The sequence below is a fragment of the Lampetra fluviatilis genome, chromosome 63, assembly GCF_964198595.1.
Source record: "Lampetra fluviatilis chromosome 63, kcLamFluv1.1, whole genome shotgun sequence".
Lineage (NCBI taxonomy): Eukaryota > Metazoa > Chordata > Hyperoartia > Petromyzontiformes > Petromyzontidae > Lampetra > Lampetra fluviatilis.
In genome coordinates this window covers 6526924-6547200 of record NC_136337.1, presented here as the reverse complement: position 1 = coordinate 6547200, position 20277 = coordinate 6526924, and the positions used below count along the sequence as shown (strand labels likewise).

At 53.4% G+C, this 20277-nt stretch overlaps 1 protein-coding gene across 1 annotated transcript; it reads right to left on the bottom strand.

Annotated features, from left to right (window-relative positions):
* Positions 1-317: 317 nt before the first annotated feature.
* On the bottom strand, positions 318-14364 carry LOC144951701 (palmitoyltransferase ZDHHC7-like). The gene is made up of 7 exons (XM_078882007.1): positions 13644-14364; positions 6742-8432; positions 4890-5014; positions 3544-3640; positions 2535-2616; positions 1980-2110; positions 318-923 (listed from the first exon to the last, which is right to left on the bottom strand). Exons 2-7 carry the CDS (start codon positions 6949-6951, stop codon positions 693-695), a joined length of 876 nt encoding a protein of 291 aa, XP_078738133.1. The 5' UTR covers positions 6952-8432; positions 13644-14364; the 3' UTR covers positions 318-692.
* Positions 14365-20277: the final 5913 nt, after the last annotated feature.

Genomic DNA, 20277 nt, shown 5'->3' with positions numbered 1-20277 from the left:
ACCAGGTACTCATTTGAGGCCGAGTCGACCTAGGGGAGGCCCAGGACCGCCTCAGATAATCGTCACCGGTGTTGGCCGCGAGCGGGAATCTCTGCCACACACATGCGCGCGCACGCACGCACGCACGCACGCGCTCCTTCGTTTAAAAGTCTCAAAACGTAGGCCCGGGTCGCCACAGGTTTGGCGAAGGCCGGGGAACGACTCTTACCGCCGCCTCTCTTTCCACTGCGCGAGCCGTGCCGTGCCGAGACGCGTCCCGGCGTCGTCATCGATTGGCGCGGTTAACCCCCCCCCCCATCCCTCCCCCCTTCCCGAGCCAGATTCGGACGTCTTCTTCGTGATGCCGGCAGAGTACAGTGCCGGTTTGGTTCCGGCTCGGGTCCGGTGCGCCAGTGGAAAAACCACCACCACCCATCACCACCCTGGCCCGAATGTAGAGGTGGAAAAACCACCACCACCGTCACCGCCCTGGCCCAGATGTAGAGGTGGAAAAACCACCACCAGCACCACCACCACACCACCCGTTCCCGCACTCGCCCCCCCCACATGCTGGCTCGGATGTAGCAGTGGAAAAACACCAGCACCCGTTCCCGTGCCAGCCTCCCCCCCCCACCCTTCCACCCTCCTCCCCGCCGCCCGCCACGGACGCGTGGCCACGGTTCGGCCGTTGCCGGCGGGGGTCGAATGCGTCGCTACACGCTGAGGATGGAGGGCGGCGGAGGCAGGAGGGGCTCGCGATGGCCGACCCGGGGGGGCGAGGGGCGGTGGGCGCCGGGGCCCCCCCCCCACCTGCCGTAGAGAAGCCCCCCAAAGGGGTTGAGCCAGCTGAGCGAGGGGGGACCCCCACCGAAGACGGAGCGCATCCCCTCCCAGCGCACGCGCCGCTCCCAGCTGGGGTGCTCCCCCTTCAGCCTCTCGATCTCCTGGGCGGGGGGGGGGGGGGGGCGAAGGGGGTGAGGGGGGGGGGTGAGGGGGGGGGGGTGAGGGGGGGGGTGGGGGGGGTTATGGGGGGCGGTTAACGAGGGGAGAGGGGAAGTAGGGGGTAAAGAGTGCGATTGTGTGTGTATTTGTGTGTTTTTGTGTGTTTGTGTGTATTTGTGTGTTTGTGTGTATTTGTGTGTGTTTGTGTGTGTATTTGTGTGTTTGTGTGTGTATTTGTGCGTGTGTGTGTTTTTGTGTGTGCATTTGTGTGTGTATTTGCGTGTGTATTTGTGTGTGTTTGTGTGTGTTTGTGTGTGTGTTTGTGTGTGTGTTTGTGTGTGTATTTGTGTGTTTTTGTGTATGTATCTCTGTGTGTGTATTTGATGTGTGTGTGTGTGGTAGGAGCGGTGGTGTAGCGGTTAGCGCACTGCACTACGAACCCGGCGACCCGAGTTCGATTCCCGCTAATGACCAACACCGGTGACGATTATCTGAACCGGTCCTGGGCCTCCCCTAGGTCGACTCAGCCTCTAATTGGTACCTGGTGCGGTGTGAAACATCGCCACTGGGAAGACAAAGGCAGCCGGGCGTGGTGCTGGCCACTCACCCCCTCGTGTGCCGTGCCGGTCTTCATAGGCGCTCGCTAACAGCACTTGCCCCTACAGTCTGTTCATGCTTTCCGGGGAATCTTCATCTTTGTACGTGTGTGTACGTGTGTGTACACGTGTGTGTACACGTGTGTGTACACGTGCGTGCGCGTGTGTGTGGATGTACGTGTGTGTACACGTGTGTGTACACGTGTGTGTACACGTGCGTGCGCGAGTACGTGTGTGTACGTGTGTGTACACGTGTGTGTACACGTGTGTGTACACGTGCGTGCGCGTGTGCGTGGGTGTACGTGTGTGTACACGTGTGTGTACACGTGTGTAGCCGTGCGTGCGTGTGTGTACGTGTGTGTACACGTGTGCGTGTGTGTACGTGTGCGTGTGTGTACGTGTGTGTACACGTGTGTGTTCACGTGCGTGCGCGTGCACGTGTGTGTACGTGTGTGTCCCCACCGTCTCGTCGGTGCAGATGGCGTGCACCTGGGTGCCGAACATGACGGCGGTGAAGAGGAGGAAGAGGAGCCCCTCGAAGCAGAGCAGAATGAGCACCAGCACCGTGACCGGCGGGGAGAAGCGGCTACAGTCTGGGACACGCGGGGAGAGACACGGGGGAGACACGGGGGAGACACGGGGGAGACACGGGGGAGAGACACGGGGAGACACGGGGGGAGACACGGGGGAGAGAGAGATAGAGACACGGGGACATGGAAGAATGTTGTGGTTGTAGTGGTTGTGGCTATAGCAGTGGTAGTGCTTGTGGTGGTTATTGTGGTTGTGGTGGTTATTGTGGTGGTGGTCGTTGTTGTGGTGGTTATGGTGGTTGTTGTGGTTGTTGTGGTCATTGTGGTCATTGTGGTCGTTGTGGTGGATGTGGTGAATGTGGTGGTCCTTGTGGTTGTTGTGGTGGTTGTTGTGGTTGATGTGGTTATTGTGGTGGTTATTGTGGTTGTGGTGGATGTGGTGGTGATTGTTGCGGTTGTGGTGGTTGTGGTTGTTGTTGCCACCCACTGGTCCACTGACGGTCAAAGCAGAACATGAACTGCCCAGCTGCCATGATGAGCGCGTGCAGGGAGATGATGCAGATATACAGCTGTGGACACACGCACACACACACACACATATACACACATATACACACACATACACACATATACACACACATACACACATATACACACACATACACACATATACACACACATACACACATATACACACACACATACACACATATACACACACACAGCATACACACACACACACACACATATACAACTGTGGACACACGCACACACACACACATACACACATATACACAGATATACAGCTGTGTACACACACACACACATATACAACTGTGTACACACACACACAACACACACATATACACAACACACGTACACAACACACATACACAACACGCGTGCACACACACACACAACACACGTACACAGCATGCACACACACACAACACATATACACCACACACGTACACACCGCACATGTACAAAACACACGTACACAACACACATATACACAACACACATCACGCGCACAATTACACATATACACAATACATTCACACAGCACATACACAACACGCACACACACAATTACACACAAAGACAAAGATTCCCCGTATAGCCTGAAGAGACTGTAAGGGCAAGTGCTGTTAGCGAGCACCTATGAAGGTCGGCACGGCACACGAGGGGGTGGGTGGCCAGCACCACGCCCGGCCGCCTTTGTCTCCCCAGTGGCGATGTTTACACACCGCACCAGGTACTCATTTGAGGCTGAGTCGACCTAGGGGAGGTCCAGGACCGGTTCAAATAATCGTCACTGGTGTTGGCCGTGAGCGGGAATAGAACTCGGGTCGCCAGGTTCATAGCGCAGCGTAGCGCTAACCGCTGCACCACCGCTCCCCCACCTCCCCCCCGTTCACCCCTCCACCCCCCCCCCCACTCACCCCTCCCCCCCGCTCACCCCTCCCCCCCGCTCACCCCTCCCCCCCGCTCACCGTGAAGAGCACAAAGTACTTCTGGTTGCGCTCGCCCACACAGTTGTTCACCCACGGGCAGTGGTGGTCCATCTTGCGGATGCATCGCTTGCACACACTGCATGGGCGGGGGGGGGCGGGGAGAGCGGGGGGGGGGAGGGGGGAGAGAGGGGGGGGAGAGGGGGGAGAGAGGGGGGGAGAGAGTGGGGGGGAGAGAGTGGGGGGGAGAGAGGGGGTAGAAAGGGGGGGAGAGAGGGGGGGAGGGGGGGGGGAGCGGGGGGGGGGAGAGAGGGGGGGAGAGAGCAGTGGGTGAGTGGGTGAGTGAATGTACGTGTGTACGAGTGAGTGGTTTAGTGGGTGAGCGAGTGGATGTACCAGTGAGTGAGTGTACGCGTGAGTGGGTGAGCGAGTGACCGAGTGAGTAGGTGAGTGGGTGAGCGAGTGAGTGGGTGAGCGAAGTGAGCGAGTGAGTAGGTGAGCGAGTGAGTGGGTGAGCAAGTGAGCGAGTGAGTAGGTGAGCGAGTGAGTGGGTGAGTGAGCCGGCACCTGCAGTGGTGAGCGAGTGAGTAGGTGAGTGGGTGAGCAAGTGAGCGAGTGAGTAGGTGAGTGGGTGAGCAAGTGAGCGAGTAAGTAGGTGAGCGAGTGAGTAGGTGAGTGGGTGAGCGAGTGAGTGGGTGAGCGAAGTGAGCGAGTGAGTGGGTGAGCGAGTGAGCGAGTGAGTAGGTGAGCAAGTGAGTGGGTGAGCGAATGAGTGAGCAAGTGAGCCGGCACCTGCAGTGGTGAGAGAGTGAGTGGGTGAGCGAGTGAGTGGGTGAGTGGGTGAGCGAGTGAGTGGGTGAACGAGTGAGTGGGTGAGTGAGTAGGTGAGTGAGCGAGTGAGTAGGTGAGCGAGTGAGCGGGTGAGCGAGTGAGCGAGTGAGTAGGTGAGCGAGTGAGTAGGTGAGCGAGTGAGTGGGTGAGTAGGTGAGCGAGTGAGTGGGTGAGCGAGTGAGCGGGTGAGTAGGTGAGCGAGTGAGTGGGTGAGTGAGTGAGTAGGTGAGCGAGTGAGTGGGTGAGCGAGTGGGTGAGTGAGTGGGTGAGTAGGTGAGCGAGTGGGTGAGCGAGTGAGCGAGTGAGTGGGTGAGTGAGTGTACGAGTGAGTGGGTGAGTGGGTGAGCGAGTGAGTAGGTGAGCGAGTGAGTGAGCCGGCACCTGCAGTGGTGAGTGTACGCGTGAGTGGGTGAGTGCGTGAGTGAGTGGGTGAGCGAGTGAGCGAGTGAGTGGGTGAGTGAGCCGGCACCTGCAGTGGTGAGTGTACGCGTGAGTGGGTGAGTGCGTGAGTGAGTGGGTGAGCGAGTGAGCGAGTGAGTGGGTGAGTGAGCCGGCACCTGCAGTGGTGAGCGCGCTCCGGCTTGATGCTGCAGCACTTGGGGCACTTGTAGACCACCTGTCCAGGCAGCAGTGCCAGCGACTCGATGAACTCCGGGGTCGCGTTGCCCAGAGGAACAGCGCCCTGCACACACAACAACAACACAACAACACAACAACAACACAACAACAACACGCAACCTTTACATTGCTATTTATATTCTTAGGTTTTTTCGGTAAAGTCACCGTGTAGGTAAAACATTAAAATTAATAAAAGTAAAATAAAATAAAAAATCACGACGTTTCGGAGGCAACACAAGCTTCCGTCTTCAGGTGGAACCGTCACGGCCACGACAGCTGTATCAAGTAAATGAGAGATTGCAGGAGCTACCACTCCGTTTATATAATGGTTGGAGAAGGGGGTGGGGTAAGGGCCAAGTGCAGCACACTTTTTATTCATATGGTAAGGTGAGGCTTAAGAGGGTGAGCCTTTGTTATGGAGAGGTACGGTTCGTGACTCAACCTGTGACAAGGAGAAAACAACTGAACATGGTAAACCTGTAGTAGTTGTCTGTCAAATAAGATTGGCCAAATAAGTGTAGTTAAATATTTTTTGCATGGTTAATCACATCTTTCCAATGATTACTCAGTTTGTAACCATCATCACGGTTGAAATTATGTCTGTGTTTGTATATTTGTATTGCTGATCTCGTCAAGGAGGATAAACCATGCCAACACGCAAACTCCGGTTACCTTCGCAGCAGCGGATTTTGGTTAACCGTCGCGCGGCGCTTTCAGATGCGCTTCTGCGGCCGTCTGGAACGCTCTCCCCTGCTGGTATTAGCAAGCCACTGGAGCCCGTGGCCTGTTGAATCATCTCGACCGAACCCTCATTTCTTTAAAACTGCCTTTTGCGTTTCGTTTGTTTATAACTGCTCTTTGTTTAGCTTGTGGTGTTGTTTAGCTTGTGAAGAACTGCTTTTCTTTATAATTGCTTTTTGCGTTTAGTTTGCTGTCCTTCCCCTGCATCTCCGATTACCGGTTGGCTGCGAACGGTGCAAAACAAGTTCAACACATAATCGGGTTTTTCCACTTTTTTTGCCAACAAAATTGAAACCTTTTTACGAGGATTCATGTCTGCATTGACCACAATACTTGCAGTCAAAATGCAAACACAAAAACATGGGGTGCATCACGTACCGCCTGGCGGGGCGTGATGCCCTTCCTGGGCGGTGCGAGACGCGAACAGATTTGTTTTGAAGGGAAACCGTCGAAAACACAAATTAAGCATGGGGCACGTTGAGTAACAACTTACTTCGTTTTATCCAACCCGGCGTGTTTATTAACTTTGTAATTTTTTTTAACCGTTGAGAACCAAAGGGGTGCAGGAATGCAGGAAAGGTTAAGAAGCGCTGCCTCTAGACGCGTGGCGACGTTGCTTCTACACGTGGAGGGGTAAACCGGAAGACCCGGAGAAAAATCCACGCGACCACGGGGAGAGAGAGACACGCAGACTCCAAATATACAGCAGCAGCAGGCGTCAGGGTCGGGATCGAACCCACGACCTCCTGTACACCAGGCGAGGTAGTTAACATCTCCTAGCCACCGTGATGATGATGAGAGACGCAAACTCCAAATATACAGCAGCAGGCGTCAGGGTCAGGATCGAACCCACGACCTCCTGTACACCAGGCGAGGTACTCAACATCTCCTAGCCACCGTGATGATGATGATGAGAGAAAGAGACACACAAACTCCAAATATACAGCAGGCGTCGTCAGGGTCAGGATCGAACCCACTACCTCCCGCGTCCCAGGCGAGGTAGTCAACATCTCCTAGCCACCGCGTCGCCCCAGGCACACCGGGACTCACGGGGTCGGTGAGCATGGCACGCAGGTGGGCGCCCAGCGCCAGGGTGCAGGTGCCCAGAAAGGCCGCGTTGTTGAGAAGGCCGGCCCAGGTGCCCGACAGCGGCCAGGCCGCCACGGCCGCCACGGCCACGGCGGCGTAGAGCACCAGGGCCCAGGTGAGCGCCGCACAGGCCAGGCCGCAAGCGTCCCTCACCAGCCAGAGGCCCGCCATCGTGGTTCGGGAAGGGGGGGGGTGAGGGAGCGCTGGCACCGCCCGCTCGCCCGCTCACCCGCCCGCCCGCTCGATGTCGCTCGCCCCGCTCGCCCGCTCGCCGACTCGCCGACTCGCCCGCTCGCCGACTCGCCGACTCGCCGACTCGCCGACTCACTGACTCGCTCACTCGCTCACTCGCCCGCTCACCCGCTGACTCGCTCGCTCAACGGCGTGCTGGCCTGCTCGGTCACTCGCTCATCCGCTCGCTCACTCGCGCGCAAGCTCAACCACTCACGCACGCACACGCCCGCGCTCGACTGCTTGATCGCTCACTCGCTCACCCACTCACCCGCTGGGCCACTTGCTCACCTACTCACTCACCCAGCGAATCGCTCATCCACCTACTCGCATGCCCGTTCGCTCACCTACCTAATGAATAAATTACCCACCCGCTCACTCGGTGACCAATCGACTCATTTACTCACCAACTCACCCACCAACCAACGTGCCAGCTGACTAACACAGCTGTGAGCTAAGTGACATGCTCAGCAGCCGATTGGCGCACTCAACTATTCACTCGCTACTCCCTCGGACCAGCTGACACGCCTCGCAAACTACTCAACACGCTCGATAACTCTCTCACGAATCGCCTGGTTAGCTCCCTCATTCCATCGCCCACCCACGGACTCACTAGCGAACTCAAATGTCAACCGATCAGTTCAATAAAGCACCCGCCAAATTCACTCGCTCGATAATAGTCACCCACTCGCACGCTAATGAATGAATTCCCATTCAGAAAGGCGCACGCACACACCATGCACACACGAGCACACACACACCAAGCACACACTTACACACCATCCACACTTACACACACAAGTAAAACTCTCCCCCCTCCCCACACACACGAAGAAAAACACACAATAACACGCACACGTACACGCACAAAAATACTGTATAATCTTAAAAAGACAAAGATCCCCCGTATAGCCTTAACAGACTGTTTGGGCAAGTGCTGTTAGCGAGCACCTATTAAGGCCGGCACGGCACACGAGGGGGTGGGTGGCCAACACCACACACACACGCACAATAAAAGCACTCTCACTCAAACACTCCCTCCCCCCCCAGTGCTCACCCACACACACCCCACACGCTCACCCACACACACTCCCCCCACTGCACTCACCCAATCATTCACCGCACACCAGCCACACACCCACACACACCCCACACGCTCACCCGCACACACCCCACACGCTCACCCACACACACCCCACACGCTCACCCGCACACACCCCACACGCTCACCCACACACACGCTCACCCACACACACGCTCACCCACACACACGCTCACCCGCACACACCCCACACGCTCACCCACACACACACTCACCCGCACGCACCCCACACGCTCACTCACCCGCACACACGCTCACCCACACGCACCCAGCAAGTGCGCTCAACACGCTGCACGCTGGCGATCACAGCTAGCTGGACCTGTCAACAGAAAGAGACAAAAACCGGTGTTAGAGAGTTAAGGCGCAGTCCATCATCACCGTGGTCTATCCACTGCTCGATGATGATCAATGTGATGTTGGCGTGGTCTCTACTAGACATGTGTGAAAGCGCTTCATAGCTCATCGGATTCCTGCAGTATGAATATAATATTGTGATGCTATGTGGCGGCACGTCTCAGTTTCTCCGTTCCCTGATTTGGCTGTTGCTACATCACCACCATCCACACACCACCACCACCATCCACACACCACCACCACCATCCACACACCACCACCACCATCCACACACCACCATCCACACACCACCACCACCATCCACACACCACCACCACCATCCACACACCACCACCACCATCCACACACCACCACCACCATCCACACACCACCACCACCATCCACACACCACCATCCACACACCACCACCACCATCCACACACCACCACCACCATCCACACACCACCACCATCCACACACCACCACCACCACCATCCACACACCACCACCATCCACACACCACCATCCACACACCTCCACCACCACCATCCACACACCACCACCATCCACACACCACCACCATCCACACACCACCACCATCCACACACCACCACCATCCACACACCACTACCACTACCATCCACACACCACCACCACCATCCACATACCACGATCACCACCATCCACACACCACCACCATCCACACACCACCACCACCATCCACACACCACCACCACCACCCACACACCACCACCATCCACACACCACCACCACAATCCACACACCACCACCACCATCCACATACCACGATCACCACCATCCACACACCACCACCATCCACACACCACCACCATCCACACACCACCACCACCATCCACACACCACCACCACCATCCACACACCACCACCATCCACACACCACCATCCACACACCACCACCACCACCCACACACCACCACCATCCACACACCACCACCACAATCCACACACCACCACCACCATCCACACACCACCACCACCATCCACACACCACCATCCACACACCACCATCCACACACCACCACCATCCACACACCACCACCATCCACACACCACCACCATCCACACACCACCATCCACACACCACCACCACCATCCACACACCACCACCACCACCACCACCCACACACCACCACCACCACCATCCACACACCACCACCACCATCCACACACCACCACCATCCACACACCACCACCATCCAGACACCACCACCACCATCCACACACCACCACCATCCACACACCACCACCATCCACACACCACCACCATCCACACACCACCACCATCCACACACCACCACCATCTGCACCGCTAAGAGGAGTGAGTGGGGGGGGGGGCCTGGGCAGGACGCTTCATCATGTCCAGGAGGGGACGATGATCACCACGACGACCATGATCAGGATGATGACGATGACGATCACCACGACGACCACGACGATCACCACGGTGATGATCACGACGATCACGATGACGACGACGATCACGATGACGATGACCACGATGATCACCACGATGACGATCACCACTGAGGGGTGGGTGACTGGGTGGGGGTGACTGGGGGGTGGGTGACTGGGGGTGGGTGACTGGGGGGTGGGTGACTGGGGGGTGGGTGACTGGGGGTGGGTGACTGGGGGTGGGTGACTGGGGGGTGGGTGACTGGGGGGTGGGTGACTGGGGGGTGGGTGACTGGGGGTGGGTGACTGGGGGGTGGGTGACTGGGGGGTGGGTGACTGGGGGGTGGGTGACTGGGGGGGTGGGTGACTGGGGGTGACTGGCTCTGCAAAGCCGATGGGATCGCTGTGACTGTGGCGGATGTCACCGCACTGCCGACCGATGTCACATCGCTAAGCGGAGGAGGATTGTATGGCTGGCGGGCCAGAGTTGTCCTCCGACAGTGGCGTGTGAATCGATGGTCTGTCTGCAAGAGGAGGTCTCTGTGTGTGTGTGTCTCTGTGTGTGTCTCTGTGTGTGCGATCTAAATATATCCGCAGTTGATGGGCAGCCCACGGTCACGCGCTCCCAATGGCACACGCGCCAGCCACCACATGCCTAGAGTGCGCGCACACACACAGACACACACACACAGAGACACACACACACACACACAGAGACACACACACACAGAGACACACACACACAGAGACACACACAGACACACACACAGAGACACACACACAGAGACACACACACACACACAGAGACACACACACACAGAGACACACACACACAGAGACACACACAGACACACACACAGAGACACACACACAGAGACACACACACACAGAGACACACACACAGACACACACACACAGAGACACACACACAGAGACGCACACACACAGAGACGCACACACACAGAGACACACACACACACAGAGACACACACACACACACACAGAGACCCACACACAGAGACACACACACACAGAGACACACACACACAGAGACACACACACAGAGACACACACACACACAGAGACACACACAGAGACACACACACACAGAGGGACAGACGCGCAGATGGGACAGCCGGGCAGAGGACGCGCGCGGAGCAGAGAAAGACGGAGGCACGGACACACACGTACATGGGACGGGTAGCCAACAGACACGTGCATAGATGAGACAGATAGACAAGAAAGATAGACATACATGGGGGAGACAGAGAGACAGACACACGGGTACATACACACAGACACACACACAGACACACACACACAGACACACACAGAGACACAGAGACACACACACACAGAGACACACACACACACAAAGATACACACACACACAGATACACACACAGACACACACAGATACACACACAGAGGCATACAGTACATACGTACAAGACAAAATATCCCCCGTATAGCCTTAACAGACTGTAGGGGCAAGTGCTGTTAGCGAGCACCTATGAAGGCCGGCACGGCACACGAGGGGGTGGGTGGCCAGCACCACGCCCGGCCGCCTTTGTCTCCCCAGTGGCGATGTTTACTCCACACCGCACCGGGTACTCATTTGAGGCTGAGTCGACCTAGGGAAGACCCAAGACCGGTTAAAATAATCGGCACTGGTGTTGGAATCGAACTCGGGTGGTCGAGTTCGTAGATAAGCACGCTAACCGCTGCGCCACCGCTCCCCAAACATACAAAGCAGATAGACAATCAATCAATAAATTCCCTCCCTCCCTCCCATGCAGCCTGAACAGATTGTGTGGGCAAGTGCTGTTAGCGAAGAGCACTTACAAAGGTTGACAGGGCACACGAGTCGGTGGTGTGGTCTGCACCACGCCCGGCCGCCTTTGTCTCCCTAGTGGCAACGCTTTTACACGTTAAGGCCGAGTCGACCTAGGGGAGGCCCAGGACCGGTTCAGATAATCGTCACCGGCGGTGTTGGCCGTGAGCACGAATTTAATTGGCGTCGCCAGCGCTAACCGCTGCACCACCGCTCCCCACCAAAGACAAAGATCCCCCGTGTAGCCTTGACATATTGTCAGGGCAAGTGCTGTTAGCGAGTAGCACCTATGAAGGCTGGCACGGCACACGGAGGGGGTGGGTGGCCAACACCACGCCCGGCCGCCTTTGTCTCCCCAGTGGCGATGTTTACTACACACCGCACCGGGTACTCATTTGAACAGACACGCGCACAGACAGACACACACAGAGACACACACAGACACACACAGACAGACGCACACAGACAGACACACACAGAGACACACACAGAGACACACAAACAGACACACACACAGAGACACAGAGACACACAGACAGAAGCACACAGAGACACACACACCCCCAACGCGACGAGACAGGCGGAGGACACACCCCAAGGCACACACACACAGACGTACACAACACAGAGACACACACAGAGAGACACACACAGACACACACACACACACAGAGACACACAGAGAGACACACACAGAGAGACACACAGAGAGACACACAGAGAGACACACACAGACAGACACACACAGAGGGCACACACAGAGACACATACAGACACACACAGAGACACACACAGAGAGACACACACAGAGAGACACACAGAGAGACACACACAGACGTACACAACACAGAGACACACACAGAGAGACACACACAGACACACACACACACACAGAGACACACAGAGACACACAGCGAGACACACACAGAGAGACACACACAGAGAGACACACAGAGAGACACACACAGACAGACACACACAGAGGGCACACACAGAGACACATACAGACACACACAGAGACACACACAGAGAGACACACACAGAGACACACACACACACAGAGACACACACAGACAGACACACACAGAGGGCACACACAGAGACACATACAGACACACACACAGACACACACACAGACACACACACTGACACACAGACACACACCCCCAACGCGACGAGACAGGCGGGAGGACACACCCCAAGGCACACACACACATACACAGACGTACAGCACACAGAGACGTACACAACACAGAGACACACACAGAGAGACACACACAGAGAGAGACACACACAGAGAGACACACACAGAGAGACACACACAGAGAGACACACACAGAGAGACACACACACACAGAGACACACACAGAGAGACACACACACAGAGAGAGACACACACAGAGACACACACAGAAACACACACAGAGACACACACACACAGAGACACACAGAGAGACAAACACAGAGAGACACACACACAGAGAGACACACACAGAGAGACACACACAGAGAGAGACACACACAGAGACACACAGAAACACACACAGAGACACACACACAGAGACACACACAGAGAGACACACACAGAGAGAGACACACACAGAGAGAGACACACAGAGAGACACACACACAGAGACGTACACAACACAGAGACACACACAGAGAGGCACACACAGAGACGTACACAACACAGAGACACACACAGAGAGGCACACACAGAGACGTACACAACACAGAGACACACACAGAGAGACACACACAGAGACGTACAACCCTACAAGACAAAAAAGGGTTTGTGATCACTCGCCACTGACGTTAGCCGTGCTCGGGAATCGAACTCGGCTCGCGCGAGCACGCAACCTGCTTGCAGTTGGAACATTGTAAACACTTGGCATCAGTAGCAGAAACACCTTTCGTCGTTTTACCCACCCCTCGAACGAGCGTGGGCGTTGACAGCATCTGAAGTCGCCGATGATTTGTTTTTGCCCCCCTCCCCCGCTCCCGAAAATCTTGCCGATGACGACTCGGACGATTGTAGTACGAGACGAGCGCGATTAATGTTGCTGCTGATGCTGCTAGTGCTGCCCTAAGGGGCTGCTCATGGAGACAATATTACTGCCGAGTGATGACAACATCGTCCGCATTAACATCAACGACCAGGGCGATCACAACGCACGCCCTGGACCTCGTGCGTCTAATTCGGGATGTCCATTCATTCAAAGAGGGGCGCGAAAACCTTTCCCGATGAAATCGCTTGCGGCGATTTTAAGCAGGTGCGGCCTACTCTCGTGGGCAAGCCACGGTGTCGCCTAGCCGGCCTACCGTAAAAGGCGCACGTTACCCGGCGGGAGGCTCAACGTGCACCGGTGCCATCGGTCGGAGTCCGTAAAACAAAAAAAACTTTGCATGTATTTTTAAAACAACCAAAGCGGAGGTTATGAATTGAACACGGGCAGCTTTAATAAACAGTAGTAATTCAATGAAATATATTTTATAAAACCAAGCACCACCCCCCCCTACGGTCACCGTTAAATAAAAAAAATCAGCGCCGCGTTGCTTTGTACAGATGTTAGCACTGTGCGGCAGTGCAGGCCACTTCCGGGGTGGAGGGAAAGAGTGGGTCTAATTAGCATAACGCAAGCTGCATATAATTAACATATCATTAAAATATCATTAACATACAATTAACATTACATTAACATAAAATTAACATGACATTTACGGGCCGTTCCAAAATGATTCGCATTATGGCTGCAATAGATTTGCATATTCTTTAAAGCGTATTAGCATAATTAACATAGCATTAACATACAATTAACATAACATTAACATACAATTAACATAACATTTACGGGTCGTGCCAAAAGCACTAGCGTTATGGCTGAACTCACATTAGCATATTCTTTGAAGCGTATCAGCATACATAACAATGCATTAACATATACATTGTTATGGGACTTTGTCGGATGAACATTGAGATTTATAAGGAGGGCACGGGGTGAGTTGGTCTGCGATACGGTCGGGCCCTGATAAGGGATTGACGGGTATGGGGTCATCTCTGACCGATATTGCAGATACACAACTTTCCCTTCCGAAGAGGACTCTTGCAATCAAGTTTTGCCGTTTCGATTGAAAGCTTTCGTGACTGCAGGGATTCATCTTATTGGTTCTTTCGGTAAAGTCACGTAGAAGGGAAATAATAAAATAATTAAAATAAAACATAATAAAATAATTCTCACGACGTTTCGGCCACAACGCAAGCAGCCGTCCTCAGGTGAAGAACAGGTCTGTCGAGAAGACAGCGTCTTGCGTTGTGGCCGAAACGTCGTGATAATTATTTTATGATGTTTTATTTTTATTATTTTATTATTTCCCTTCTACGTGACTTTACCGAAAGAACCAAGAAGATGAATCCCTGCAGTCACGAAAGCTTTAAATCGAAATTTTATATTGTTTGTCGATCTGGATATCTCTGCTCTGATCTCTGTCTGTCTGTCTCTGATCTCTGTTTCTGATCTCTGTCTGTCTCTGCTCTGATCTCTGTCTGTCTCTGCTCTGATGTCTATCTATGCTTTTGTCATTATGGTGAACTTCAGGTTACTCGAGCATAAGATCACATTGAGACTTAAACTCATTCGCTCATCACTCATTCACTCACTCATTCACCCACTCACTCATCAACTCATTCCATCATTCCCCCTCTCGCTCATCTCACATCACCATCTTAACACCTCGTGTTATTGCCAGAAATAAATAATTTGGATACTGGCTACAAAACGGTCCCATAGATCCGGCTGATGGGAATCGACGCAAATGAGAGAGACAGAGAGAGAGGGGTGGCGAGAAATCCGTGGGAATTCCTCCGCTCAGTGTCAGAGGGAATGCATCAACTCCGTGCCACATTCCACACTCCCTGCCGACAACGACGACCCACTTGCACACCTCTCTAGGTCTCTATGCACGCCTGTGGCTCAGTCGCGTGAGTCTTGCGGAGTGTGTGTGTGTGGCTCCATGCGGGTGTAGCGGTTAGCGCTACGCTGCGCTACGATCCGGGTTCTACTCGCTAACAGCACTTGCCCCGACAGTCTGTCAAGGCTACACGGGGTATCTTTGTCTTTGGTGGGGAGCGGTGGTGCAGCGGTTAGCGCTGGCGACCCCAATTCAATTCCCGCTCACGGCCAACACCAGTGACGATTATCTGAACCGGTCTTGGGCCTCCCCTAGGTAGACTCAGCCTCAAATGAGTACCTTGTGCGGTGTGTAAACATCGCCACTGGGGAGACAAAGGCGGTCGGGCGTGGTGCTGGCCACCCACCCCCTCGTGTACCGTTCCGACCTTCATAGGTGCTCGCTAACAGCACTTGCCCCTACGGTCTGTCAAGGCTATACGGGGGATCTTTGTCTTTGTCTATATGTAAGTCTATGTGTGTCTAAGGGAGTTTGTGAGGTGCTCGCTAACAGCACTTTCCCCAACAGCCTGTTCAGGTTATAGGGGGGGTGCGATCTTTGTTTTTTGTGTGGGTCGATGGCATCCACGCAGGTCTATGGGTCTCTATGTACATCTATGTTTCTCTGTGTGGGTGGACTGTATCAATGTAGATCTCTCTGTGAGTCTATGGGGTTGTAAAATTTACGGGTGAGCAATGTGGCTCTGAGTCTCGATCTCATTCTATGCATCTCAGTGCATGTCTGTGGGTCTCTATGCAAGTCTATTGATCTCGATGTACGTCTATGAGTCTAAACGTCTGTCTGCGGTAGCCATGCAGGTATATGGGCGTCTATGTAAGTCTGGGGGTCTGTGAGTTTCCGGGCGTGGATATGGGTCTATATCTGAGTCTATAGATCTCTGTGTAAGTCTGTGGATGTCTATGCAGGTATACGTGTCTCTATTTGAGTCTACGAGTCTCTATGCGCGCCTATGACACACACGCACGCACGCTCAAATATCCTCCGTAAAGTCTGAACAGACTTTTGGGGCGAGTGCTGTTAGAAAGCACCGATGAAGGTTGGCAATGTACACGACAGGGTGGGTGGTCAGCATCACGCCCGGCCGTCTTTGTCTCCCCCCCCCCCTGGCGATGTTTACTAGCGGACTGTCTTTGGTGACCGTGAGCGGGAATCGAACTCGGGTCGCCGGGTTCCAAGCGCGCCCCGCGTCGTTCACACACGCGCATCGAATGCCCTCGACGCGTTCGCACCCGCGCGTCAGCGGGCGCGCACGGAGCGCAGTGAGGGTCCTTCGACTGTCTGTGTCCGACTCCCACTCTCATCTCAGCCTCCACGGGGACATGTGGCCGGTAAGAGCATCGACATCGGCATTCACAATACCAACATCATCATCATCGACATCGGCATTCACAATACCAACATCATCATCATCGGCATTAACAATACCAACATCATCATCATCGGCTTTAACAATACCATCATCATCATCATCGACATCGGCATTCACAATACCATCATCATCATCATCGACATTAACAATACCAACATCATCATCATCATCGGCTTTAACAATACCATCATCATCATCATCGACATCGGCATTCACAATACCATCATCATCGACATCGGCATTCACAATACCATCATCATCATCATCGACATTAACAATACCAACATCATCATCATCATCGAGATCGGCATTCACAATACCATCATCATCATCATCGAGATCGGCTTTAACAATACCAACATCATCATCATCGGCTTTAACAATACCAACATCATCATCATCGGCTTTAACAATACCATCATCATCATCATCGGCTTTAACAATACCAACATCATCATCATCGGCATCGGCATTCACAATACCAACATCATCATCGACATCGGCATTCACAATACCAACATCATCGTCACTCTTTGGTTCTTTCGGTAAAGTCACGTATAAAGAGAAAATAATAAATGAAATACTAGCATACGACGTTTCGATTGCAACACAAGCAATCATCATCAGGTATAAATGAAATAGAAACACAAATCTAGTATACTTAGAAATGTAACGTAATACAACAGAGAGTCGGATAACATAACAGTCAACACCCTACCTGGTTGATTACGTTCTTCCTGAGAATGCTAAATTTCATAGAGAGATTAAACACAGAACCAGAGACATATAGACAGACATATAGACAGACAAATAAGCAGAGACAGATATCACAGAGATACATAGAGAGAGACACACATACATAGGCACACAGAGAAACCACGCCTCTGTGTCGAGGCCTTAAAAAACATCATCATCGGCATTATCAATACCAACATCATCATCGGCATCGGCATTATCAATACCAACATCAGCATCGTGTGTTGGCATTATCAATACCAACATCAGCATCGTGTGTTGGCACCATCAGCAGCATCAAAGTTATCATAAGAAAACATCCCGAGTAAAATCATCATATTCGGCAGCATTGCCATTATGATTAGCATCATCATCATCATCAATAGCAGCTTCATGTTATTAAATTTTAACACGTAGTAGACTTTCGCAACCAATATTATTCATATTCTTGGTTCTTTCGGTAAAGTCACGTAGAAGGGAAGTAATGTTTTATTTAATTTTATTTTTATTATTTTATTACTTCCCTTCTACGTGACTTTACCGAAAGAACCAAGACGATGAATCCCTGCAGTCACGAAAGCTTTAAATCGAAATATTATTCACAATAAAGTTGTTTGGGTGAGATCGCGTGGGTATAAATGTGTCGTAACCCTCCACCACCCGACACGGCCAATCAGTCAGGGGTTTGTCACGTTAACAGAACGCGCCAGTTAGTTCACTACTTCGGCCCACCGGCGTGTGGGAGAGTAAATCAACAACATTTACAATCTGAGTAGTTCGACGTTTCGCTGGTAATCACATCCGGCATCATCGGGAGGTTTGCCAGAATAGTGAAGCAATCCACGTGCTTCCGATCTTAAATAGAGCAGCAGCAGCAGCAGGGTGTCGTCGTCATCGCTGGACCCAAAAATCTTTATTACGAAACTCATTCCATATCAGCAGAAGTATCATCAACATCATCATCAATATCATCAGCAGCACGAATTAAACCATCATATTCTAGGTTTGAAGTTTTCGTGACTGCAAGGATTCATACCGTTTGGTTTTTTCGGTAAAGTCACGTAGGTAAAACATTTAAATTAATTAAATCACGACGCTTAAGCGGTTAGATTTCGCGAAGTTGTCCTCACCTGAAGAAGGACGCTTGTGTTGTGATTGGATTTATTAAAAAAATGTACCTACGTGGCTTTACCGAAAAAACCAAACGGTATGAACCATCAAATTTCGATTTAAAGCTTTCGTGACTGCAGGGATTCATCTTCTTGGTTCTTTCGGTAAAGTCACGTAGAAGGGAAATAATACAAATAAAACAATAAAATAATTCTCACGACGTTTCGACAGCGTCTTTCCGACAGACCTGTTCTTCACCCGAGGACGGCTGCTTGCGTTGTGGCCGAAACGTCGTGAGAATTATTTAATGTTTTATTTTTATTATTTTATTATTTCCCTTCTACGTGACTTTACCGAAAGAACCAAGGAGATATACGTGGTTAACGCAGACATGAATCCTTGCAAAAGGTTTGAGATTCTGCCAAGTCAAGCCAAGCAAGCTACAACTACAACCACCCCCGTCTCGACCGATCAGTGGTTTAACCCTTTGGTAGCTTTGAATGGCAGACTCTACCACAGGGTAGAACCACGGACCGGTGACGGGGGGCACACTGCGTCTCAGCCAACAGCACGGGGGGTACAGCAAGTGGGACGAGGGACAATGCGGCTCGGACGCTCGCCGCCGCACAGGTTAGCGGTCGGCATTCCGGCGGCCGCCCTGGTAAACGCCGCCGTCTGCCGCTTGGCGGGAGAGTTCGGGCCGTCGTGGTGCGCCACGGGCGAATTTTACAAAACGCACGCCCAATAATATACCACTCGACCGCCACGCTCACACTCCGCACCGCGGAAATCGTCGCCCAGCGCCCAGGGTCGTCTGTAGTGGGGCGGAGGTGCGGAGGCCCGGGGAAAATCCGACTGTGTGGGGCCCCCACCTCCAAAGCGCGGGGCCTGGGGCGGTCGCCACCAATTCGCCGTGTCACCCTAGGGGCGGCTCTGCACCCATCACCCACCATCACCCACTCTCTCTCTAAACTCACTCTGGCTCGCTCGCTCTCGAGGCCTCGCCTGGGCTCTCGTAGGCCTCACCTGGTCTCTCGTAGGCCTCACCTGGTCTCTAGTAGGCCTCGCCTGGTCTCTTGTAGGCCTCACCTGGTCTCTTGTAGGCCTCACCTGGTCTCTAGTAGGCCTCGCCTGGTCTCTCGTAGGCCTCGCCTAGTCTCTCGTAGGCCTCACCTGGTCTCTTGTAGGCCTCACCTGGTCTCTCGTAGGCCTCACCTGGCCTCTCGTAGGCCTCACCTGGTCTCTCGTAGGCCTCACCTGGCCTCTCGTAGGCCTCACCTGGTCTCTCGTAGGCCTCACCTGGCCTCTTGTAGGCCTCACCTGGTCTCTTGTAGGCCTCACCTGGCCTCTCGTAGGCCTCACCTGGTCTCTTGTAGGCCT

Coding starts and splice junctions, on each gene's coding strand:
- LOC144951701 (XM_078882007.1), bottom strand. CDS start 6,951: ATGGCGGGCCTCTGGCTGGTGAGGGACGCTTGCGGCCTGGCCTGTGCG. Junction 5,015..6,741: donor GTGCCATGCTCACCGACCCC/GTGAGTCCCGGT, acceptor TTGTGTGTGCAG/GGCGCTGTTCCTCTGGGCAA. Junction 3,641..4,889: donor GAGCGCGCTCACCACTGCAG/GTGCCGGCTCAC, acceptor CCGCCCATGCAG/TGTGTGCAAGCGATGCATCC.